This window comes from Trichosurus vulpecula (assembly GCF_011100635.1).
Source record: "Trichosurus vulpecula isolate mTriVul1 chromosome X unlocalized genomic scaffold, mTriVul1.pri SUPER_X_unloc_1, whole genome shotgun sequence".
NCBI lineage: Eukaryota > Metazoa > Chordata > Mammalia > Diprotodontia > Phalangeridae > Trichosurus > Trichosurus vulpecula.
Window position 1 is genome coordinate 991,645 of NW_023494377.1, and position 26,512 is coordinate 1,018,156.

The window sequence follows — 26,512 nt, forward strand, 5'->3', positions numbered from 1 at the left end:
AGCCACTACAAACTAGGTCTCTAAATCGATGTGCAGCAACTTCCAATGGTAAACCACAGTGATCTAGTATATACCAATTAAAAGTCCATTATTCCTTATAGGGTCACAGAATCATAGAGCGAGAGCTGGAAGGGATAGTAGAGGCCATTCAGTCCAATGACTTGCAGCTAGTCATGCAGCTAGTAATTGTTTGAGTTGGGATTTGAACTCAGGTCTTCCAGACTCCAAGTAGCGTCCTATCCACTAAAGCCCTGGATTTAACACTTTTTCTCCTCACCTTGATATTTGTTACCAATTTAGGGAAAACTCTTCCCTAGTTTTCTGCTGGTACTTCCTCCAGCCCTAGTTTTGTCATACCGTTACCCTGCACAGACACAGTCTTGGTTTTCTACTCTGTGCCTGAAAGCTGTTAGCCTGTGGATCCCAATGATCATTTGTTTTGTTTCTTTCAGATATGACATTATATTCAAACAGCAGGTGAGAACTGAGGATATATTCCTGGGCATGACCAGAAAGGACCCTTCTACAGCCTGCTGTGAGGATCTCTTGGTGAGTTAGCTCCTGATGTCAGATACACACACAAAAGAAATCTGATTGTTGGATGGCTCTTGTTTATATCAATCCCTACCATCAAGTGGCTTAAAAACTTTTTCCCCCTTTAGACCAGCTGTGTGAATTCATTGGTATAGGGAACTCTCAGTGTGGAAATTCCCTCTCCCTATGTGGATCAGAGCCAATGCTGAAATTTGTGGGCTTAGAAAGGTGCCTGGGGTGTGGAGATTGTGACTGGCCCAGAGTCACACAGCCAGTGTTAGTCAGAAGCAGAACTTAAACGCAATTCTTCTTGCTGATTTTGAGGCTTGTACTCTATCATCTAGTCTACAAGTCTGTAGGAGAAATAGCATATACAGGTTTAAGCAGTCATATTTCTATAGAGATTTAAGGCTTAAAAAGTACTTCTTCTCAACCACCCTGGAAGATAAAGAGTACACTTGCGATTATCCCTATTTTATTTTATTTGTAATTAAGATTTTCTATTTTTAGTTTACAACACTCAGTTCTACATAATTTTGAGTTCCAGATTTTCTTCCCCCCCATCCTTCCCAAGACAGCATGGAATCTGATATATCTTCTACATATAACTATACATTGAACTTATTTATATAATAGTCAACTTGTAAAGAAAAATTATGACCAATGGAATTATTCATGAGAAAGAAGAAACAAAACAAAAAAAAAACAAAAACAAAAAAGAAAAAAATACAAAGGGGAAAAAAGGAGAGCAAATAGTGTGCCTCAATCTGCATCCAGACTCCATAGTTGTTTCTCTGGATGTAGATAGCTCTCTCCATCATGAGTCCTTTGGAGTTGTCTTTGCACCTTGTATTGCTGAGAAGAGCGAAGTCTATCAGGGTTAGTCATCACAGAATCCATATATCTGTGGTTGTGTATAATGTTCTCCTGGTTCTGCTCCGCTCACTCAGCATTATATCGTGTAGGTTTTTCCAGGTTATTGTAAAGTCCGTATCTTCCCCATTTCTTATTGCACAATTGTATTCTATTACATTCATATACCACAACTTGTTCAGCCATTCCCCAGTTGATGGGCATCCCCATGATTTCCAATTCTTTGCTACTACAAAAAGAGCCACTATAAATATTTTTGTGCATATGGGTTATCCCTATTTTAAAGATAAGGAAACTGAGACTCAGAAAGAGAAATTGACGTGCCCATAGCCATCAAGATATGAAATCTCTGAGCCAGGACTCAAACCCACATCTTTAGATCAGGTTGAGAAAATGAAGAGTTCAGTGATATTTCCACTATACCAAACATACACTTTTGCATATAGACAAAATGTATACAGACCAGATTTACACATGTACATTTAGACTCACACATTTCCATGAATGGCTCCTGTCTCATTAAGACACATAATACCATTGGACTCTATTTTCTCTCATTAGACTCTTTCCTGTTACCATCTGATTGACTCATGGCTTCTACTAGATGACAGATAGGCAGTCTGGACCAACAATTCTCTTTTTGAGGCTGTCTTATCCCTTCTTTGTACATTTCTTTTCATTTAGAGATTTGTTTAAAAATGTGAGATCTCTCAATTTATATACTGAGAAGAAGACTGAGGATTCATCCTACCCACTTCTTTGAAGGGCCACTGTAACAAGTTAGAGAGCTTCATCAATGCCAAGCCACCATACCAGTAGTCAAGAAGTGCCAGGTTAAGGTCAAGCTTGGAGAATGTTTGGAATTACAAGTCCCTTTACAAGTTTTGACATGTGGTATTAGCATTGCAGATCAGGTAGAAAGTTTGTGTCCATCTTCCTTTCCATACCCTTGAGGCCTAAGTAATATAGAGAATGGGGCATCTTTATAAAGAACTTTATGAAGCACAATACACAGCTCTTTTCTTGTGTCTCCTGTATGCCAGAGCCAGGGCTCTGGATTTACAAAGATCAGGTCAAGTCATACTCTATGGTGCATTCTCCGCTCAGAATTTCACTAAGAATATCAGAATTTGGCAATTTTGCCTCTACCCAAGATTTCCCCGGGGAACATCAGAATTCTCCAAAGGTCTTCAAAACAAAAGGGAAAAGGCCCTCAGCTCCGACTTGAGCACTCACACCAATAAAATCATGAGTCACCCCTGCACTGGCTACCTTCTCCCCACTTCCCCATCTTGACTCCTTGGTGAACTAGTTCAACTGTACACTGTCTTCTTTTCTCAAGTCCCTTGTACCTTTTGCCGATGTTGCCTTGTTCCTCAATTTTCCCATTTCTCATAACCTTCTCCTTGACTGCTCCTCAGATATACATATGTGTGTGCGTGTGTGTGTGCGTGTGTTTGTGTATATGTATGTATATGTATGTGTATGTATATATATGTGTGCATATATGGTATGTTTATATACACATATACACACACATACATACATATATATATATGTATGAAGGTCATAACATTCATCTAGGTCATAGCCACTAACTATGGGTGTCCCACAAGGCTCTGTCCTGGCTCCTCTTCTTTTCTCCCTCTGTATACTATTTCTTTTAGTGATCTCATCAGTTCCTATGGATTCAGTTATAATCTCTATGCAGATGATGCACAGATCTATTTTTCCAGCCCTAGCTTCTCTCCTGCCTTCCAGTCTCACATCTCCCATAGGGTGTCCCATAGACATCTCAAACTCAACATGTCCAAAACTAAACTCATTATCTTTCTTCTCAAACCCTCCCCTCTTCTTAATTTTCCTATTGTTGTTATAGGCACTACCATCCTCCCAGTCACCCCTAGGTGTCATCTTAGATTCTTCCTTCTCTCTCTCATCCCACCACCCCATCCAAACTGTTGCCAAGCCCTGTAGATTCTATCCTTGCAACATATTTCATATACTCCCCCTTCTGTCCTCCAACACTACCACCATCCCAGAGCTAGCCCTCATCGCCTCATGCCTGGGACTAGTACAGTAGCCTGAGGGTTAGGGATTTCCCTCCATCCAGTCTCTCCCCACTCCAGTCCATCCTTCACTCAGCTGCCAAAGGGATCTTCCTAAAGCGCAGGTCTGACCATGTCACCCCACTGCTTAATAAAGTCCAGTGGTCTCCTATCCCCTCCAGGATTAAATATATAATCCTCTATTTGGCATTTAAAGGCCTTCACAATCTGGTCTCTTTCTGCCTTTCCAAACTTTTTACACCTTTCCACACCGACATGTACTTCCTTCAATCCAGTGATACTGGCCTTTTTTGCTATCCCTCACATAAAACTCTATACTTCCTGACTCTATTAATTTTCTCTAGCTGTCCCCCATGCCCTATCTCCTCACCTTCCCCTCCCAGTTTCCTTGGCTTCCTTCAAGTCTCAGCTAAAATCCCACCTACAGGAAGCCTTTGTTGATCCCCCTCAATGCTAGTGCCTTCTCCCTGAGATTATCTCCAGTTTATCCTGTATATATCTTATTTGTACATGAAAAGCATCCCTTTAGTTTTCTGTTCTTTGCTATAACAAAAAAGGCAGCTTTAAACATTTTTGTCCATATAGGTTTTATTCCTCTTTCTTTGATCTCTTTCGGGTATAGGCCTAGTAGTGATACTGCTGGGTCACAAGGTATGCACAATTTGTGACTCCATATTGCTTTCCAGAATGATTGAACCACGATTTAAACATTTCTCTTGATTTCTGGTTTTTAGCCAGAGCTATACAATAACACTGTAAAAGGTTAAGAAGTGAGCAAGAAAAGTAGAGGTGGAAATGAGTCGTATAAACAGCTTTTTCTAGGAGTTTGGCTGAGAAAGGGAGGAGAGATGAAGGACAGTAATTTGAGGAGATGGTAAGGTCTAGTGAAGGTTTTTTAAAAGTTTATTTATTTATTTTTAGTTTTCAATAGTCATTTTCACAAGATTTTGAGTTCCAAATTTTCTCCCCATCTCTCCCCTCCCCCGCATAGTGAGGGTTTTTTTAAAAGGATGGTGAGACTTGGGGATATATATAGGCAACAGGGAAAGAGCCAATAGACAGGTAGAGAGTAAGGATTGGTGGGGGTCAATGATTGTGGGAGCAGCCTGCAGGAGAAGACAGGAGGGGATGAGATCAAGGGTACTTCTAGAGGGCTTGGCCTTGAAGAAGAGAATGGTCCATCTCTTCATCAAAGATGTGGAAAAGGAGAGAAGAGAGTGCTCTCAAGGAATGGCCTCTATTTTGCTCAGTGAAGCTTTAGGTTTGGTCCTCAGCTGAGAGGATGGGGGCAGAGGGGCCTGTGGGATGCTTGAGGTTTGGAACAGTTGCTGAGGGGAGTACAATACAGAATCGATTAGGGAGGAATAAAAGGATTACCTCATAGCAGTAAGGGCCCAGTTGAAATTAGGAAACATAAACTCGTAGAGACCCAGTCAGCTCAGTGGTGTTGACTTCCTGTAGCTTTGTTTAGCAGCAACAAGTGAGTAGAAGTGAAGGAGGCAGATGGTGGGAGGGATCCATGGGTTGGATTTGACAACCATTGCAAGGTCCTTCTCCTTCCTAGTTCCCCACTTCATATCTCCCCAGCACCATCCACTATCCTTTTCTCTTTTGCTTCATTCTCATGGGATGAGCCAACGATAACCCTTCTACTTGTGCCTTTGATACCCTCTTATCACCTCCTAGCACTTGCCCCTTGGACCACCCTTTCTCTTTCCCTAATGTATCTTTAAAAATGAAAGTTAAACTACTTAATTGTATTTAATCTATTGCTTTAAAACAGTATGACCCCCTTTAAGAAATCAGGTTGATGAATCATTCATTCAGAGGCAATCTTGGGTATAGTTAATTGAGGTCATGGAGACAGAAAGATATCATATGCCATTACTACAAAAGGCTAGCTTCTAGAAGTGCTTTTTTTCTAGGAAGATCAGAGGAAAATATAGACCAATGTGTAGACACAAGTGTAAGAAGGTAGGAAGAGACCAGGTTGTGAAGGCCTTTAAATACCAAACAAAGCATTTTATATTTGATCTCGGAGGGGATAGGGAATCACTGGACTTTATTGAGTAGAGGGGTGACGTGGGCAGACCTGCACTTTAGGAAGATCACTGGCAGCTGAGTGGAGGCAGCAGACATTAGTCCTAGGCATGAGGTCATGAGAGCCTGCTCCAGGGTGGAGGCAGTGTCAGAGGAAAGGAGGGGTCATATGGGAGTGCCATTGTGAAGGTAGAAATGGCAAAACTGGACCACAGATTGCATGTATGGGGTGAATGTGATAGCAGGAGGGACTTGGAGGGTGGTGGTTCCCTAAGAAAAGAAGGGAGGGTTGGAGGGGAAAGATAGTAAGTTCTGTTTTGGACATGTTATTTTTGAGATACCTGAGGGACATCCAATTCAAGGTGTCTAAAAGGCAGTTGACGGTGTGAGTCTAGAGCTCAGGAGAGAAACTAGGTCTAGATATCGAGATCTGGGAGTCATCTGTATAGAGATGATGTTTGAACCCATGGGAACTGACAAGAGAAGGGAGAAGAGTATAAATTGAAGACATTGTGACTGTGCTGGTCCAGTTGGATCCTAGGTTCAAGTTTGAGCCAAAAAAGATGCTCACACTCATCATGTCTCAAATCAGGCTGTATGTTAGTGAAGAATACAAGGTAGAAACTTGTGAACTTTAGTTCTCAATCACCCTTTGCCCCCACACTTTCCAACTAGTTGAGTATGGAATAAGCATTTATTAAGCACCTACTATGTGCCAAACACTTCACAAATATTATTGCCTTTGATCCACACAACAACTATAGCTGCTTTTGTTTTCTCCATTTTACAGTTGAGGAAACTGAGGCAGACAGAGGTTAAGTGACTTGCCCAGGGTCACATAGCTAGTAAGTATCTGAGGCTGTAGTTGAACTCAGGTCTTTCATAATCTGGGCTCAGCTCTTGTAATGGTAATGGAATAGGAAGATCTTCCCTGTCTATTAATAAGGCCTATGTGATGATAGGTGTTCAATCACAGATGTTTTGCTACTTTGAGCTCCAGCTCACTGCTGTAATCCATCTTGAGTAACATAGGGCCCATTGAGGGAGGAACTTGCTTAAAGGGGAAGCTTGTTTATGGAGAGTCTTGCTTGTAGGAAGGCTTTCACACCGTTTGGTAATTAGGCACTGAAGCACATGGGTTGTGATGCCTTCTGGCTCTGAGAAAGTATATATATTCAGAGATTGGTATTTTGCTTTGGAGCTCACTCATGGGAAGAATGTTCATGTGATTTGGCCAGACAAAACTCTGGGTAGCCGTAAAGGAGCCCCCTGGCTTTGAAAACCCAGATGTTGGTGCTCCTTCTCTGATGATTATGTATTACTTTGTTCAGACAATTAGAAGCCCTGTCTGTTGATCTGTGCTAATTTCTGCTTGAATTTTCTCTGCTTGTATTTTCTCCACATTCAGGGTGCTGACCCTTCCTCTGAACTAGTGAATGATATATATGTGTAATTAAATGAAGATTGTTGACCCTTTTAAAAGCTATTTTCCTTTAAAAGCAGATCAAATAACCTATGCTAGCAGGCCATCTGGGGTATGCTAGGGTGCTTGCTGTTATAGTACTCTATTCATTGTGCCCTCTAGTTGCCTTTAGACAGTATTTAATAGAACACATGGAATCAGCTAGATGGCTCAGCGGATAAAGTTCTGGTCCTAGAGTCAGGAAGACCTGAGTTCAAATGTGACCTCAGGCACTTACTAGCTGTGTGACCCTGGGCAAGTCACTTCACCTTTGTTTCCATTAGAGAAGGAAATGATAAATCACTCTAATATCTTGGCCAAGAAAACCCCATGGTCAGTATTGTTATGCACAGAGCCCTGAAGAATTGGACATGATTGAAGGACAGCAACAAATAGCATGAACACTCAAAGGGCAAATGTAGCATTAGTGTTAGAGAAACAGGAGTAGTCAAGTGTTCCAATTCTCAGGCCTTGTCCTTGGAACAAGGCCTTTGACGTAGTTCTAGACCTGATGACCGGGCTGAAGTGACCCAAGGTAGTATAAGGCAAGTAACCAGAAGTTGTCTTATGTTATTATTTTAGTTTTATTAGTTTACAGCTGTAATAAGGGGCAACAAAGATCCCCCCTGTCAGTAATGCATGTTTCCAGGACAGATTTGATTGGCCCACAGGTCCTGGATTGCCTGGTACTTGGACACAGGGATTGTGTAAACCAAAAAGCCTTAGATGAGAGCATTAGCAACATGCCCAATGAGAGGCTGGATGTGGAGGCACAGGAAGGTTCACAATGGCAGACAAAGGTATGTAGGGACCCTGGTTTCAAAGTACGGAAAAAATAGGTTTCAAGAGGCTGGGGACAGTTGGATGACTTCATTATCAGGTTGTTGTTGTTGCTTGTCCTTCATTCTGGAAGAGGACCATGACATCAGGGAGGTGATGCCATGACATGCAAGTGAGTTGGATTTAAGTGAGGGAGGGCTGTGGGAAGTCACCAGCCTCACTCTCTCCTCCGGAATCATCTGGGACCAGTGGCAAGATATAGATCAGGATACCTGGAGATGGTCCAGGATGCACTGGGGGACCTTGGCCTATTCAAGCTAAGGTCTTTAATAGGTCTCAGTTTGACTGAGGCAACACCTATTCAGTGATTAAGGTTAGGTAAGAAATGAGGCAGAGAATGGCCTCTTTTACCTAGTCCAAAAAATATCAATCTGGGAGGTGAAGACCCTCAGGTTTCCTGGCCAAAACAGAAACAATTACTATTTACATTCACTCTGAGCCAATCAGGGCCCAAACAATGACCAAGTGGGGCTTGGCCTGGGACCTATTGTTGGCCAATCAGTGAGAGCCAAAGTGATTTGGGTTTAAGGCATGGTCATTAAGAAAAACACCTAGCCTGTAAACCCCAAGATATCTTTTTGAGGTTTCAGTGATCAAAATTTACATTCCTTTGGGCAGAGCACAGGCAAGTAAAGGTATGACACCCTATGTGAACTGAGGGAAGGGAAGGGGGAAGGAGGAAGGAGCTGTGTTGACCAACTGGCCAGTTCCAGTTGGGTCCCCAGTGGGGCAGCTCCTACTACTACTCATAGAAGTTGTTGTTTGTCCTTTGTTCTCAAAGAAGACCATGACATCAGAGAAGTGATGCCATGACATGCAAGTGAATTGGATTTAAATGAGGGAAGGCTGTGCAAAGTCACCAGCTTCACTTTCCCCTCTGGAGCCATCTGGGTCCAGTGGCCAGACTTTGATCAGAATGACTGGAGATGGCCTGGATGCAGTGGGAGAGGTTAATTGGATGAGCACCCTCCATGGTACCAATGACATCATGAAGTCTTGAGTATGGCCAGTGATGTCCCAGGATGAGGAGATTTGAGTTGAATGCATGTTTTTGGGTGTGGCTCAGCATTTTGACAGAGTTTTGTCATTACTTCCATGGAAGACAGTGAAGAACCTCCCAAGATTTGTGGATAGCCACCACCCACTTCTGATGATACACATGGGCAAAATGATATTGCCAGAAGGAACCTAGAACATATCACCAAAGTTCATGAAGGCTTAGTCAAGACACTGAAATCCATAGCAGCATGGCATTTTTTTCATCTCTGTTGCCAACTGAAAGCAAGGGATAAAGAAAAGAAAAGTTGCTTTTGAAGGTGAAATCCAGTTAAGAAAATGGTGTCTATGAGGGAGGTTTGGGTTTTGTGACCACTACTTAAAATTTAGAAATGAGATGTTCCTCAGTAGAGGTTTCTAGTGTACTCCTGGGATGGAGTATACCAAGCAAAGGCTGGTATGGATGTATTTACCAACTCTTTTGCAAATCTAATCAAGAGTTTTAAACTGAAAAGAATGGGGGAGGGAGAAAACTACCTCCTATATTTGTCTACCAAGCTAGATGCCATCAGGAGCAGCTGCAGTTAAGGAAGGAGACTAGCAGTTGAGATACCTAGAAGTTCCTAGGAGTAAAAATCTAAAAAAGGAGACAGTAGTAAAAGCCACAGCCTCAAAATCTATATACAAACATGCAATTTAAGCAACAAGCAAAATGGAATAGAGTTCCCAATGGAAGGAGGCAGATTTTACAAGATAGGTATCTGTGGTTTGGCAGAAGGGAGATATGATTGGAACATGGCTCTGTGTGGGTATGACTTATTTTTTAAAACAGGATTGGTCAAAGGGGGAGTGATATAGGCGTGTATACTAAGAAGATAAAGTCATGTGAGGAAACTGAGGAACCAGAGGGGAGAAGCATTTAGGTAAAGATCAACCAAGGGAGAAACAGAAATGATTTTGTTGCCAGAGCATATAACTGAGCCCCTCGGCAGAAGCAGGCAATAAGCTGGGGAATTCAGGAAACAGATCCTGAGGCAGAAGCATGACAGAGCTGAGACATGGAGCTTCAATTATCCCCACATCCGCTGGAGCGTGCTCTCTCTCTGCCAAAAACACAGTAGCTAAGGCTTTCTTGACTTGCCTTAATGATAATTTCATCCTTCAGAAGATGGAGGAACCCACAAGGAGAAATTTTAAGCTATATCTGTTTCTCACCAACCAGGAAGAACTGGATGCTAGAGTGAAAATCGTGTCCCCCCACTTTGGGGGACATGACCGTGACCTCTTTGAGTCTTTAGTAGAGATAGAAAGCATTCACCCCAGTTTGGCAGAGAACAGATTTCAAAGGGTTCAGAGAAAGGGGAGGTAGGATCCCATGGACCAGAATTTTATAGGGAAATGGGGTGCTCTGGAGAATGAAATCTGAAGCCCCAAAGGGAAACAGTTCTGATGAGGAGAAAAAACTGGAGCCGTCTAAAGAGGCAGATGGGAAAAACCAACTTAGAAGATATATATAGAAGATGAAACCAAGGACAGGTAACAGGATAAATTCTAAAGGGGAGGGGAAGAAGCAGACATTTATAGAATGCTTAGGTGTACTAAGCAATTTAGAAATATTGTTTCATTTGATTCTTACAACAGCCTTATGAGTAGGTGCTGTTATTATCCCCATTTTACATTTGTGGGGAAACTGAGACAGAAAGAATGTGAAGTGACTTGGCCAGGGTCACCTGACTAGTAGATGACTGAGGCTGGTATAGTCCTTTAAGAACAGAGTCAAGATTTCATATGTATAATGGGTAATATATTTCTTGCCTTCTCTATGGGTAGGAGAGCGGGTGGAGGGGAGAGAATTTGTCACTGAACATTTTTAAAAATTGGGTCAAGGGTGATAAAGCTCAGAACGAGCTGGCAAGGAGTGTTAAGGAACACAAAGTTTTGTTTGTTTTTTTAAGCTATATTAGGGAACAAGGAAGATTAAAGAAGGGATTGGACCCACTGCTGCTGACAGTGGATGGGACAGTGATGACTGGTAGCTGAGAGAAGGCCCAGCTATTCAACTCTGATTTTGCTAATGCCTAGGAGAGTGACCTTTGGACTGGAGATAGCAGAATAAAACAGACCAATAGAGAACTCCCATACAACTGAAATAAAGTGCTAGTTAAAAGAACATCTGGTTGAAATTTGGTCTAGATGAACTATGTCTTAGGTGCCGAAAGAACTAGCAGACGTGACTGGTAAGCCGTAGTTGGTCATAGCTGAGAGATTGTGGAGAATGGGTGAGCTGCTGCAGGCCTGCAGAAGTTAGTCTTGCTTTTCAAAATAGAGAAGATAATAGAGTCTGTAATCTATAGGTCAATGCGCGTTCTTCTGATTCTTGGCAAACTTCTCTAATGGATTATTGAAGGAGATGGTTAGTGAATATCTAGGAAAGAGGTAGGGATCATAAAGAAGAGGGGCCATTGGGCTGATGGTTTCCTTTTCTTCACGGTTACTAAGCTGCTAGGTCAGGTAAATGCTGTACATAGAGTTTGCCTAAGTTTTAGCTATTGAGCATGGGTTTTTTTAGATTTTTTTTATTTTTAGTTTACAACATTCAGTTCCACAAGTTTTTGAGTTCCAAATTTTCTTCCCCTCCCTCCCCTCGTCCCTCCCCCCAAGACCACACGGAATCCAATACATGTTCTACATATACCTTCTCATTAAACTTATTTACAAAATAGTCAATTTGTAAAGAAGAATTATGACCAATGGAATGAATCATGAGAAAGAAGAAACAAAACCATAAAAGAAGAGAAAAAAAAAGGGAGAGCAAATAGTTTGCCTCAATCTGCATTCAGACTCCATAATTCTTTCTCTGGATGTAGCTCTTTCCATCATGAGTCCTTTGAAGCTGTCTTTGAACCTTGTATTGCTGAGAAGAATCAAGTCTATCAAAGTTAGTCATCACAGAAGCAATATGTCTGTGGTTGTGTACAATTTTCTCCCGGTTCTGTTTCCCTCACTCAGCATCATATCATATAGGTCTTTCCAGGTTATTATGAAGTCTGTATGTTCTCCATTTCTTATAGCACAATAGTATTCCATTACGTTCATATACCACAACTTGTTTAGCCATTCCCCAATTGGTGGGCATCCCCTTGATTTCCAATTCTTTGGTACCACAAAAAGAGCTGCTATAAATATTTTTGTACATACAGGTCCCTTTCCCACTTATGTGATCCCTTTGGGATACAGCCCTAGAAGTGGTATTGCTGGGTCAAAGGGTATGCACATTTTTATAGCCCTTTGGGCATAGTTCCAAATTGCTCTCCAGAATGGCTGGATTAGTTCACAACTCCACCAACAATGTAACAGTGTTCCAATTTTCCCACATCCTCTCTAGTATTTATCATTTTCCTGTTTTGTCATGTTAGCCAATCTGATAGGAGAGATGTGGTACCTAAGAGTTGTTTCGATTTGCATTTCTCTAATCAATAGTGATTTAGAGCATTTTTTCATATACCTATAGATATCTTTAATTTCTTTCTCTGAAAACTGCATGTTTGTATCCTTTGACTATTTCTTGATTGGGGCGTGACTTGTATTCCTATAAATTTGGCTCAGTTCCCTTTATATTTTAGAGATGAGGCCTTTATCAGAGACACTGGTTGTAAAGATTTTCTCCCAATTTTCATCTTCCCTCCTAATCTTTGTTGCATTGGCTTTGTTTATACAAAACTTTTCAGTTTAACATAATCAAAATTATCCATTTTGCATTTTGTAATGCTCTCTATCTCTGAACATGTTTATCAATGACTTGGCTAAGGGCCTAGATGGTGTGCTCACCAAATGTGCAGGTGACACTGAGTTGGGAGGAGTTGATAACACCCTAGATGATAGTCAGGATCCAGCAAGATCTTGAAAGGCTGGAACATGAGGCTAAACCTAATCAGATAAAATTGAATGCATAGTCCTACACTTGGCTTAAACCAATTGATTTCATATGTCGCAAGGTGGAAGAGGCATGCGTAGATAGTTTGTCTTGAAAAGACCTTGGCATTGTAATGCACTGCAAGCTTAGCTACATTAAGAGAGGCAATAAGAAAGGAGTAGTTCCTCTGTACTCTGCTTTGATGTAACGACAACCACACTGGCATACCCAGGATGGCTGCTTTACTAAAGAAAGATAGCTGTTTCAAGGGTCAACAATCTTTTTGTTGCATTGTAATGCACTGCAAGCTTAGCTACATTAAGAGAGGCAATAAGAAAGGAGTAGTTCCTCTGTACTCTGCTTTGATGTAACGACAACCACACTGGCATACCCAGGATGGCTGCTTTACTAAAGAAAGATAGCTGTTTCAAGGGTCAACAATCTTTTTTAAATTAAACAAAATACAAACAGAGAATAATACAGAGCAGAGAAATAAAGACCAGCAGACAGGGCTCTACTGCCTGAATCAAAGCTTTACATCCACCACTGAATTGAGAGAACCTTTACATCTCAGGAGTCGGTGAGCTCTGAACATATGACCACTCAGAGTCTCAACCAGGGAATCACAACCTCTTTCTCACTAAGCAAGCCTCCAAAGCAAAAGCTTACCTCTCAGAATACATATTCTTTCAACTAAGAGACTCAGTGCCTAATTAGAAATTAATAAAAGGTGTGTGTAAGCCTTCCTACAAGCAAGCAAAGCTTCCCATAATGGGCTCTACAAGAGGCCTATTGATGGGTGGGGAAGATCTTATTCCCCTTTAATCTTACATTTGATCAGACCATAGTTGGAGTATTTGTTGAGTTCTGGGCACCATGTTTTAGGAAGGATACCACCAAGCTCCAGATCATTCATCGGTGAGCAAACAAAATATGAAGTTTCCTAAGTCTATGCCATATGAGGAGGATTTACTGAAAGAACTGGAGATGTTTAACCTAGAGAGTAGAAGGCTCCAGGGGTCTATGATAACTGTGTACAAGAGGCAGTGTGGTATAGTGTGTAGGACATTGACCTTGGAGTTGGTGAAACCTGAGTTTTAAAATTTTGCTTCAGACAATTACTAGTTTGGCCAAACCATCTAACTTCACTAAGCCTCAGTTTCCTCATCTATAAAATGATGGAGTTAGACTCAATGGCTTCTAAAGTCTCTTCCAGCTCTAGATCCTATTGGAAATGAAGAATGAATAACTCACATCCCATGAGAAGTATTTGGAGAAGTCTCCTGTGGAAGAGGGATTGGGCTTGTTTCCCTTTGTCCCCAGAGAGCAGAATGAGGAGCAAAGGATAGAAGTTGTAAAGAGGCACGTTGAGGCCCGAACACCAGAGCTCTCCCCAAATGGGATAGGCTGGATTATTTGAGGGAGGAGTGGGGCTTCACTGGCCAGCTTTGGGCAAAGTCTGGGCGGCCATTTGGCAGCTGGTTGTTGTATGGAGTCATTCTTTCTGGAGCCTGGCTTGGATTAGGTAGCCTCTGAGGTTCCTTCCACTTTTGAAATTGTGTGATTTGGATTGTGTGATTAACCTGTTATTTGAACAGTGAAACAGACAGCTGACAATACCTAAGAATAGTCCGGGAGAGCACTAAAGCAGAGTTTTCCCAGGCAAGCTAAGAGCTATACTTTTGGTATTTAAAAGGTTTTTTCTTTACTTTGTCGTTATGTGGTTTCTCTATTTCTGGTTGAGTGAATTAGCTAATTGGTGTTATAAATATTTATCATTATAGCAGCACTGCTGTGTTTCCCTGAGGTTCCCAGTTTTCTCTTTCCAAAGCTATCCACTGGAACCAGCTGTGCCTGTTACGCTACACAGACAAGAGATACGTGGAAGCCTAGAATGACAGTGCCTGGAGGTACCTCCAGAGAGGAAGCCGGGAGCCCCTCTGAGAGGTTCCCTTCCGACCTCTGAACTCTGAGCAATAACAATAACAGCAACCACAACAGCAACAACAACATGTAGGAATAACAACTCACATCTATACAACAGTCATTTTGGACTGTGGCTCAAGTTCACATTCTTACTCACTTTCTAGTCCTTGCCTCAGTTTCCTCATCTGATAACTGCCTTACGCACTTCCTAGAGCTATTAGGAGGATGGAATGAGATGGTGGATAACATAAAAGTGTTTTGTAACTTATCATAATGAAAGGGGAATCTGGACCTTTGTCCTGGAGACCCCAGGGGTGGCCACCTCCACTTTTCTCCTCTATGGTTTCCTAGGATTTTTGGAGGCTTCTGCCTGGCCACGCCCTGGTTTCCCAGGGGGCCTGGTGGAGTTCGAAAGGGCAAATGAAAAGGCATTTGTGTTTGTCCCCAATTGCTGCCAAACCCAAGGGGAAGTCAGGACCTTGTGGGAGCAGAGGGATGCCCTACCTATAGCCTGAGGCAGAGAAGAGATAAAAGGAATTTACCTGCCTGACTCAGGACCCCATACTAGAGGAGCCAGTAAGAGAAGGGTGAAGTTTAACAAAGAAGCTGAGGATCTATTTAATGAAGGAATGAATGAAGGGATTACTGTGTGCAAAGCCCCATGCAAAGCAGCTGCCAATACACATGGAAAAGGAAACAAGGCCTTGCTCCCCAGGAGCTCACAGTCTAATGGAGAGGGGAATGAGGGGAAGAGGGGACACATGCTGATCAGTCTGAGGCTTGGGGTCTGAGCAGTGTCACCCTAAAGAGTGGGCACAGGCCCCTGAGGCTGCAGCCGGGGCAGCAGGAACAATGGCAGGGGCGGCAGGGGCAGGAGCAAGAGGGGCAGGGTCAGCAGCAGCAGTGTCAGGGACAGTGGCTGTGGCAGCAGGGACAGTGACAGGGGCAGCAGGGACAGTGCCACAGGCAGCAGGGGGAGTGACAGGACAGCAGGGGCAGGGGCAGCAGGGACAGTGGCAGGGGCAGGGACAGGAGCAGCAGCAGGGGTAGAGGCACAGGTAGCAGCAGTGGCAGTGGCAAGGCAAAAAGCAGCTGAGCCTCAGTGGATGGCAGTTAAGAATCCAGGAGAACAATGATGATCTTGGAGAAGCAGCGGAAGCTTTCATCTAATGACAGTTATAGCAGGGTAGCTGAGCACGGGAGCAGGTACAGGGTAGAGCTGAGAAAAAGCACAGTCTATGGACCAAGCCAAGCAGCTGTGGGAGGTCAAACCATGCATCAGGCCAAAGGTTTTTACCAGTCCTGACACAAGGTAGAGGGTACGGAGGCTAAGATACTTCCCCACCTTGGAGAGGGACTTTTCCCGGGACTGATCAGTCAATCAACAAGCCCGTATTTGATGCCTGCTATGTGATGGGCTCTATGCTAGGCTCTGGGACTTTAAAGACAAAACCAAAACAATCCTTGCCTTCAAGGAGCTTACATTCTAGGGGTTGGTGTGTACATACAGAAGTACATACAAGTTTGTACAAAATAAATACGGGAGGTTTCGAGGGTGGCACCAGCAGTTGGGTAGAGTAGGGAAAGGCTTCATGGTGACAGTTGTGCCGGACTGGAGCATTGGGGCTGAGCTCCCTTTCCTAGAGACACAATTTCTAATGGAAATTGTACCTAATTTAAATATGGGGGACTGAGAATGATCTCAATGTTTGATTTTCTTCTGTTGTTTACTAACTGATTCAGTTAGGTGGCGCTGCAGTGGATAGACCACTGGGGCTGGAGTCAGGAAGACTCCTCTTCCTGAGTTCAAATCTGTCCTTAGACACTTACTAGCTGTGTGAACCTGGCAAGTCACTTCGCCCTGTTTGCCTCAGTTTCTTCATCTGTCAAATGAGCTGGAAAAGGAAATGGCAAACCACTCCAGTACCTTGGCTGAGAAAATGATGACTAAGATCACAGAGAATTGGACATGAATAAACAATGAAATTCCAATTCTGGTTAAATACATTGCTATTTGATTTCTGATTCCTAATCCAATTCACTTGCAAGTCATGGCATCACCTTCCTGATATCATGGTCCTCTTTGAGAACGAAGGACAAACAACAACAACAACTGAGTCAGTGGGTAGAAAATGCATTCGATGAGGGCACAAGCTGAATATTACCCCTATGCTGAATATAAGAGTAGTATAATTCTAGAGTTGAGTAGCATGCCCATTCCAGTACAACTTTTATAAACTTGTTACTTACGGAGGAAAATTAGAATTCTTAGAATGTGAACTAGGACACTTGGGGATTGGCTGGTTTGGAAGGTGGCTAAGCCTCAGCTAGAAGTTACCCATTTTCTTGCCCCAATAGTTATTTACATTTTTTATGTTCCTTACAACTAATTCTGTAGGCCACTAGAAAAATCTGCAGCTGCTTTCAAAGGAGATCATACTTTGTATTGCTGTTTCACTGGCATACCAAATGGCTGTTTGGGTGGCTATGAGCTTCCCTGGTTTGCGTATCACAATGGAAATTTCCCAGGCAGTAGTCCTAGTTGAGTTAGGGCAAGTACAATCTTTTCACCACTTGGCTGCTTATTGGTGAGGTCCTTGCCATGTAACCAACTGGGCTGGATGGCACATGGCATTTCTTATGGGGGGAAAGGGAAGAGGACCATTAATAAATCATAGCCAACTTTTAGGAACTTAAGTAGGTATCAAATTTTTTTATATTATAGTCAGTGACTTTCTGTTACCATAGGAGCCAGAAAATTGTAATTCATTGATTAATCTCTTTTATCCCACTACTATCCACCATGTTCAATTGATCAACAAGCATTTATGAAGGACCTAGTAGGTGGCAGGCACCATTGCACTGGATGCTGGGGATACAGAGGCAAAAATGCAACAATCCCTACTCTTACAAAGCTTAAATTCTCTCTGGGGAGACAACAAGTACAGAAATAAGTATAAACATGAGAAATATACAGAGAATAAATACAAAATTAATCTAAGGGAGGAAGAGCACCAGCAGTTGGTATCAGGAAAGGCTTCATGTAGAAGGCAGTGTTTGAGTTGTATCTGGAAGGAAGAGAGGGATTTTATGAGGCTGGATGAGGAAGGATAACATTCTAGGAGTGGGACATGGCCCGGGCAAATGAGAGATGGAGTGTCATGTGAGAAATAGAGACAAGGCCAGTTTGGCTGGCTCATAGTGTACTAGAAGAGGAGTAATATATTGTTATACAAGGGCAGCTAGGTGGCGCTGCAGTGGATAGAGCACTGGGCTTGGAGTCAGGGAGACTCATCTTTGTGAGTTCAGATCTGGCCTCAGACACTTACTAGCTGTGTGACCCTGGACAAGTCACTTCACCTTGTTTGCCTCAGTTTCCTCATCTCTAAAATGAGCTGGAGAAGGACATGGAAAACTACTCCAGTACCTTTAGCTGAGAAAACCCCAAATGTGGTCATAGAGTCAGATACAATTCAACAACAAAACAAGTCTAGAAAGATAGGTTGGAGCTAAGTTCTGAAAGGCTTTAAAAGCCAGAAGAATTTATATCTTATCCTAGAGGCAATATAGAATTACAGGTGATTAACAGTCAGATCTGTGCATAAGGAAAATCACTTTGGCAGCTGGTGGAGAATGGATTCAAAGCAGGAAGAACAGTTTGGAGGCCATTGCAGTAGCCTAAGAAAGAGATGATGAGAGCCTGAACGGAGTGGCAACTGTGTAAATGGGAAAAAAAAAAGGAGATCCAAGAGATATTGCAGAGGTGGCCAGGTCTGGTGTCTGATTCGATGTGTGGGATAAGAGAAACTGAGGACTAGAGGGTAATGCCAAGGTAGTGAACCTGGGAGACTGGAAGTCTGGCAATGCCTTCTATGACAATAGGGGCCTTTGTAAGGGGAGGTGCCTTTGGGGGGGGCAAGATAATGAGCACCGTTCTGGGGCATTCATTTGGAAATATCCAATAAGCAGGTGGGAAAGCAGAGTGGAAAGGCAGCACAGAGACTTGACTTGGACTAGATAAGACAGTGTTAGGAACAACTAATGAAAATTGAAGATCGGCTCCTTTGATATAAGAATTCATAAAAAGACTGAATGCTCCACTACTCAGTCCTCTATGCTTCCTTTCTTTCATGGAGATGGGATTCTTTTATTCCAAGTTGCTTCTAAAAATCTAAGGGAAACCTAATAGTCAGTCCAGGGGAGCAGAGAAGTGTCCGTGAGCGCCTCTGTCTGACACTACCACTTTAATCAAGGCCACCTGGTGACCCATTGTCAACAGGATAGGCCCAGTTTGGGACAAAATCTGTGCTGCTTTGCATGTTTGCTGGGTAATCATTTGAGAAACCTCATCCTGACCTGGGGGAAGTCTATTTCAGACTCACTGCAAGGAATCTTTCTCCAGTGAGTGCTGATGCTCATGCTAGGGCCCTAGGCAGTGCCAGGAGTAAATGACTTTTCAGGCTTGACCCTTGGGAGAGACGAGGTCCATGTCAGTGTTGGGCTTATTAAGGTAGGAGGCAGGAGGTCAAGGCTTGCATGTCCCAGCTTAGGCATGCACCATTCTAAACCATTAGACAGTTACTTGTGCTTAAATGCGCTGCACAGCTCATAGGATCATGTACCAAGAGTTGGCAGGGCTCTCAGAGGCCTTCTGGTCCAGCCTTCTTATTTTGCAGGGAAGGGAAGTGATTTGCCCGAGGTCACACCTAGGTCTAGAACTGGAAGGGACGTCAGAGGCCAGCTTGTCCAAGCCTCTCATTTTACAGAGGACAAAACTGAGTCTGAGAAGTTAGGTGATTTGCCCAAGGTCCTAAGTGTCAGAGGTAAGTCCTTTGACTCCAGAGCCACTGCTTAAGTATCTATCAAGCAAGGCCTAGTTTATAATCTGTGCTTAGAGGTCAGGTGGGGAGCTCATGTCTGTTGTTTATTAACATCGAATTGTATGGGATCCGACAGGAGCAGTGGGGTTCTTGATTCTTTAAAGAATGCATCAGGATTTGTGATTTCTTTATTGCACATAGGTGCCTGGTGGGTGCATGCAGGCGGGTGAGGCAGCCCTCCCTGCAGTAGCAGATTGTCTTTGGGGATTGCTATGAGAAAGAAAAAAATAAGCCATTACTGAGGGCTGAATCTTCAACCCACTTAGAAAGGGTAGCTTTTGGTCCAACAAACATATAATTTATTGCCTAACGCCCACTTGAAGTCTTTCCACTTTAGTATAGGACCCACTAGGGCAGCTAGGTGGCACTGCAGTGGATAGAGCACTGGACCTGGAGTCAGGAAGACCTGAGTTCATATGTGACCTCAGACGCTTCCTAGCTGTGGGACCCTGGGCAAGTCACCTCACCCTCTTTGCCTCAGTTTCCTTATCTGTAAATGATCTGGGGAAAGAAATGGCAAAGCACTCCAGTATCTCTGCCAAGAAAACCCCAAATGGGTTCACAGAGACTCAGACACCACTGGAAATGGCTGAATAGCAACAACAAAAATAGGACCCACTAGATATTGTGTGTTTCTGGCATAGACTTGGAGAAGCCACGGTCCCTGCCACATTAACAACGAAGCATCAGAGGACAGTGTTAGTGGAGGCTCACCTTAGAGAACTAAAATTGTCTGGCTTAAATACTTAATGAATGAGCCACTTACCTATTTTCATGTGAGAATTAACATTTGTTCACTCTTTTTACCTTACTATTGCAATCACTTTAAAAAAACTATTTAAAAAAGAGATGAAACAAATTCATTTTTATTATTTAATTAAAAGGAGAAAACAAGCATTTATTAACCTCCTACTGTGTGCCAGGTACTGTGCTAAGAGCTGTATAAATATTATCTCACTTGATCCTAACAACAACCCTGGGAGGTACCTGCTATTATGACCCTCATTTTACAGATGAGGAAACTGAGGCAGACAGAGGTTCCATGACTTGCCCAGTCTGACACAGCTAGTAAGTATCTGAGGTAGAATTTGAACTCAGGTCTTCCTGACTCCAGGCCCAATGCTGTCTGCACTGTGGTGCTACCTAGCGGCCATAAGTCTCTATTCCCTTTTTTGTTCTCTTCTAGGAATCAGTTGTCAAGCCTATTCCAAATTTTATGGTCCCATTTGTATATATGTAGAGGAAGGAGTGATTCGGAGAAAATGTTTTTGTTTGTAGATGGCCCCAATTTTGTACTTTTTCAGGTGATATTACCTTTGCTGAACCCTATTTCAGGTAGCTAGGTGGCACAGTGGATAGTGCTCTGGGCCTGGAGTCAAAAAGACCTGAGTTCAAATCTGATTACGGATACTTACTAGCTATGTGACTCTGGGCAATTCACTTAACCTCTGTTTGCCTCAGTTTCTTCATCTACAAAATGGAGATAATAATAGTAAATGGCCCATTGTAGGTGCTATATAAGGTCTCTGGTGCATTGGGCAAATGTTCTATGGAGGATTCAGAGAAAGATCTAGTCAAGATTTGTCTAGGATGAGACATCAGGGAAGGGCTTCGATCTCTACTGGCAGAGTACCCTCACCGATTGATTCTGATAACGAAGTATAAAAATAGAGGAGCATATCACTATGGAATGAGAACTGGCCTGGACATTGGGAGAACTGGATTCCGGTTCCTACTTGACCATGAGCTAGTATTTGTGACCTTGAACAAGTTGCTGAAACTCTCTGAGCCTCAATTTTTTTTATTCTGTAAAATGAGGGGTTTGGATCAAATAATCTCTATAGACATTTCTGGTGCTAGAGTTCCTTGTTGCTCCGGGACTTCTAGGATGATAGGATTAGGCCCTTCCAGGCTGTGTGCCCAAGCCAGCTTTGGACTCTGCCCTTGTCCTTTCCCGGTTGGCTCCCCCAGCTGTCTGACCCTTATCAACCTGGATCATGTATCTGTCCCCATTTGCTTTGTGATTCTCTCAGCATATTGACCCTGTCTGGCTTTACACCTGGATCTTGGCTGTCTCCTTTCCTCCTTTGTCTGACTGGGATCATTTCCGGTCAGCTTCAGTCCTCAAGTGGTGACCCAGCTCTATCACTTCTCACCTCCCCATCTTCACTTGGCCCCTTTCCCTTTGGATATGGAGAAGAGCCACAGTTAGCAGTATCTGCAGGGCTTCCTGCTTTAGGCCTGTGGTGAGCACAAGGTCCTAGGGTTAATGCAAACTCAGGGTCAGACACTGCACTCAGACTTAGTATATTCTTCCTTTTGTGGATTAACTATTCAGAAAGTTGAGATGAAAAGCTTGGAAATTTCCCCCTTGATATTTCAGCCTGTTCCCCTTGGTTCACCCAGCCTCCCATTAAAAGAAGTTATTCAGTTTGCATCTTAATGCAAAGAGAGTAACTTTAATCCCTTAAATTGGTTGGTCAATCCTATTAAGCTATTTGCGGTTATGGGCCTGGTCAGATCCTGGGTACAATCAGATAGGGCTCATTTGGCAGCTCTCTCTACTTTCCATATATTAAAGGGTAACTCTCTAATAGCCTGCCTCATTATATTTCAAGAGGTGGTTTTTGTTAAGACCTTCTATTAAGGAAAGAACTACCTTGTAAGATAACAATGTGGCCCCATCAGAGTTAATTTGCTTCCTTCTCCACCTTCCTTGTTCCCCCCTCCCCAAACCACCCTAAAACCACATTTTCAACTTGTAACTTTAATTGCCTCAGATGGGAGACTTTTTTAATTGCAGTTACACCAGAGGAGAGAATTAGCTCTAAGTTCTTGGTTTTCAGTTATTTTTCAATAGTATTGCAGTTGGATTTTTGGTGTGAAATAAATTTTTAATGATACCTTTTGTTTTTATATCACCTACATTTCGAAATGTATTCCTTACTCCTCTCCCTCCCAAAGAGCCATCTCTTGGAACCAGAAAGAAAAAAGAAGAAAAAAATGTTTGGCAAGACTAACCAGCACTTTGAAAAAGTTTGACGTTATATATAGTATTCTATACCCATAGTCCTTTACCTCTGCAAAAGAGGCAGGGTAAGAGGGGGCAGATGTCTTCCATCTCTTCTTTGGGGCCAAGCTTGGTCATTCTAATTTCGCAGATTCAGTTTCAATTATTGTTGCCGTCTTTTCAATTTATATGGTTGTAGTTACTGTGTGTATTGTTTTTCTGGTTCTGCTTACTTCACTTGTAGTCTTCATAGTTATCATTTCACATTCATGGACCACAACCATCCCCCAGTCAGTGAGCAAGGCAGCTAGGTGGCGCTGCAGTGGATAGAGTGCAAGGCCTAAAGTCAGGCAGACTCATGTTCCTGAGTTCAAATCTGGCCTCAGACACTTATTAGATGTGTGACCCTGGGCAAGGTCACTTCACCCTTCATGCCTCAGTTTCCTCATCTGTAAAATGAACTGAATAAGGAAATAGCAAATCACTCCAGCATCTTTGTCAAGAAACCCCCAAGTGGGGTCACGGAGAGTTGGACACAACTGAAACAACTGAACAGCAACAAATCAATGAGTACCTACTTTATTTCCAGTCCTTTGCCACCACAAAAAGTGCTGCTACAAATATTTTGATGTGTATGAGGATTTTCTTTCTGTCCTTGAACTCCTTGGGGTTCTACCTAGTAGTGGACTCTTTGGATAAAAGGGTATAGACATTTTAGTGGCTTTCTTCACCTAATTCCAAATTACTGCAGTTGGTTTTAACAACCAATCTAAAGTTTCTCTGCAAAGCCTCCCTCCCCACTTAAGCTTAAACCCAATCCTAGATAAGTAGTCCCACAATCCCTAAAGGGAAGAGACCTACCTAAATTCCTCACCTGGAAAGCTCTAAAACTCTCAAATTAAGAAAACATTCTCATTTTCTCTTTCAGGTTAAAATTAAATTGCCAGGCACCAAGTCTTCTGACATCACTCTGGATATCCGAGAAAAAGTTCTTGATCTTCGTACTCCAAAGCAGTAAGTTAAACATAGTAGTTGGAATAGTGTATGCTGTCAATATAGTATATACAGTTGTTATCTTTTTATTTAAAACATATAGAGTGATTTTGCTTTGGCACCTAAAGAGAGGCCATGTGTATACTATGCCAGGGCATCCCACTGGAAAGTGAACATTTTAGTTATTCAGATATTTGCTTTACATAATGTCAGCATATCTGGGAGAATTCAGATGCCTTTTTAAACCCCAATTCTCAGCCAGATCTTTAGCTTATGATGCAATTCATTGACATGTCAGGACAAATGCTAGGAAGTGAAGGTGCTTCAAAGCTATTAAGTCTTGCATATGGATTCTTACAAATTCTCTACTGGAATAGCACAGGTGGAGAACCTAGTTTTCAAATTGGTACGTATAAAATATTAATGGTTAAATTTGATTAGCATTAGCAAAATCCAATTCTGTCATCAACTATTTGAAACAAAAATGTTAAGAATCACATTCTTCAGGACACTTTTTTTGTTTTTACATCACATTCATTTCCAAATGTATCCTCCTCCCATCTCCTATCTAGTGGGCCTTCTGTTGTAACAAAAATTAAAAAAGAAAAAGAAAAAACAATTTAGCCAAACTGACCATCAGCCTTATTTGACAATACATGCAGTATCCTACCCTTATACCTCTTAGGACCTCATCTCTGCAATACTCACCAAAAGATTCCCAGAATTAGAAACAAAGTAGATGCCCATCAATTGGGGAGTGGCTAACGAAATTGTGGTCCATGGAGGTAATAGAATATTACCATATTGTCAGAAATGACAAATGTGAATAATTCAGGGAAGCCTGGGGAGACTTAAATGAACTGATGCAGAATTAAGAAAGAAAAACTAGAAAAGCAATATATACTAAGACAGTCTAGACAGAGAGAACAACAAAATGAAAATGAGAGCTGTGTAATTGTAGTGACCCAGCTTAGATTCAAAGAAGAAATGAGAAAATGCATCTCCCTCCCTTCTTTGCACCAGTGTGGGACTGTTCATATACTATCAGTTGGGGTCTGTATGTCGGTCGGCTTTGCTGAACTGCTTTTTTCCCCCTCTTTTAAAATTCTTTCTTATAAGGTATGGTTGACTGGGTAGGGGAGGCAAGGGATGCAGAGATTTTAAAATAAAGAGAATGTAAAAACAAAAGGAACAATGAAAGAGATGTAAAGAAGAAGAAAGGCTAAAGCAGACTTGGATCAATTTTCCTCAACCATGTCACACGCATTGGTGTCTTGGCATAGTCAGCTCTCTATTGTCTGAACTTACTCTCCACAACTCAAATCTTGCTTTCCAAATGGACATTGATATGAATACCTCTTCTGCTTAATTGCTTTCAGCAGGGAATTCTTTGAAACGCAAACCAAACCATTGCAGCCTCAGGTTGGTGACATCAGTGTCTGCTTGTGTCTAAGTACATTATTGTGTATTTGACCATAATCAGTAAAAAAACCAATGATCAAAGTGGAGTCGATGCAGGCTAGGGAGCTACACCACTGTTACTCTTCATTAATATAAATAATTGAAAACTTCCTGTTGTTCAACAAACCTTTGAAATACATGGCCAAAACTCAGCTGCCATTTCTAGTTTGTCTGAAGTTTAAGGTTCTTTTAGGGGGTCTAGAAAATGCACATATATATCATCTAGATACAACAACCAAATCACTTCTCTAATCTATTAAACACTGAAATCAAAACTACATAATGTGAAATACAACCATAGCAAGGTTGACTTGTGGCAATTGGGTCTCTAAACCCAAACCTTGCAGCTCTCTAAATTTTGTGTACATTTTTTGATTTTGATATTCGGATATTATTGCTGATATTCCCATAATTTCAATAGAGAAAGTGTTAACTCAAATGTTTGACCTTAGATGACTGAACAGAAACTTTTTAAAAAATTAATATTTTATTTTCCCCCAATTACATGTAAAAGCAATTTTAATATTCTTTTTTTCAAATTTTGAGTTTCAAATTCTCTCCCTCCTTCCTCTCCCCCCTCTCATTGAGAAGGCAAGCAATTTGACATAGGTTATGCATGTGAAGTCATGGAAAACACATTTCTATATAAGTCATGCTGGGAAAGAAAAAACAGACCAAAACCCCCCAAGAAAAATAAAGAAAGTAAAGAAAAAGTATGCTTCATTCTGTATTCAGACTCTGCTAGTTCCTTCTCTGGAGATGGACAGCACCTTTCATCATAAGTCCTTCAAAATTGTCTTGGATCATCATATTGCTGAGAATAGCTAAGCTATTCGCAGTGGATCTTCATACAATAGTGCTGTTATCGTATACAACTTAACAAAAACTCTTAAAGAACAGTACTTTAGCTCTTCAAGAATTCATAGTTTCCTTGCGGGGAGGGGGGACCATGAGACTGGATTTCTTCCACCATCACAGACATGCACTCCCTCCATAGCATGGTACGTCATCTTCCAGCATATCACCCTGTGGTTGACTGAATGATGAATCCCTCCAAACATGTGTAGAACATCAGCCACACTGTCCATCACCACTCCATACTTAAAGACCAAGTGGATGGTGAATGTCCAAGTTGTTTTTATGGTACCGGTATCATCCTTTCAAAGGTGACTCTGTGGCGAACTGAGCATTTGTTTTCCTTCGTTCTGTTAATATTTTATCAAGTGACTGCTCTAGGTAAGAACACAAAGATAGATAAGAGATGCTCTCTGCCCTGCATTGGTAGTACTTTGAGCTTCATCTTGGAGGAAGAGAAGGTTTTACTTGCTAAATATTTAATAGAATTTTGTCACATTTAAATATTAATCTTAATTTGGTCATTACCCAGTAAGACACAACAGGCAAATGTACTTCTCTCCTAAAAGTCTGAATCGGTTCAAATTACCAAAGCAGAGACACTAGTTGAGCTCCATCACTCTAATGGGAGCTGCCCCCTTGGAGTGAATTTCTCTAGAC

The 26,512-nt window shown here is 42.1% G+C and overlaps 1 protein-coding gene across 1 annotated transcript in view; it reads left to right on the forward strand.

Moving 5' to 3' along the window:
* DNAAF6 (dynein axonemal assembly factor 6) overlaps positions 1-26,512 on the forward strand; it is a 59,947-nt gene that overhangs the window by 26,851 nt on the left and 6,584 nt on the right. The window contains exons 4-5 of the mRNA XM_036740485.1: positions 453-549; positions 23,472-23,557. Of these exons, the coding sequence (XP_036596380.1) occupies positions 453-549; positions 23,472-23,557 (183 nt within the window). The remainder of the gene's footprint in view (positions 1-452; positions 550-23,471; positions 23,558-26,512) is intronic.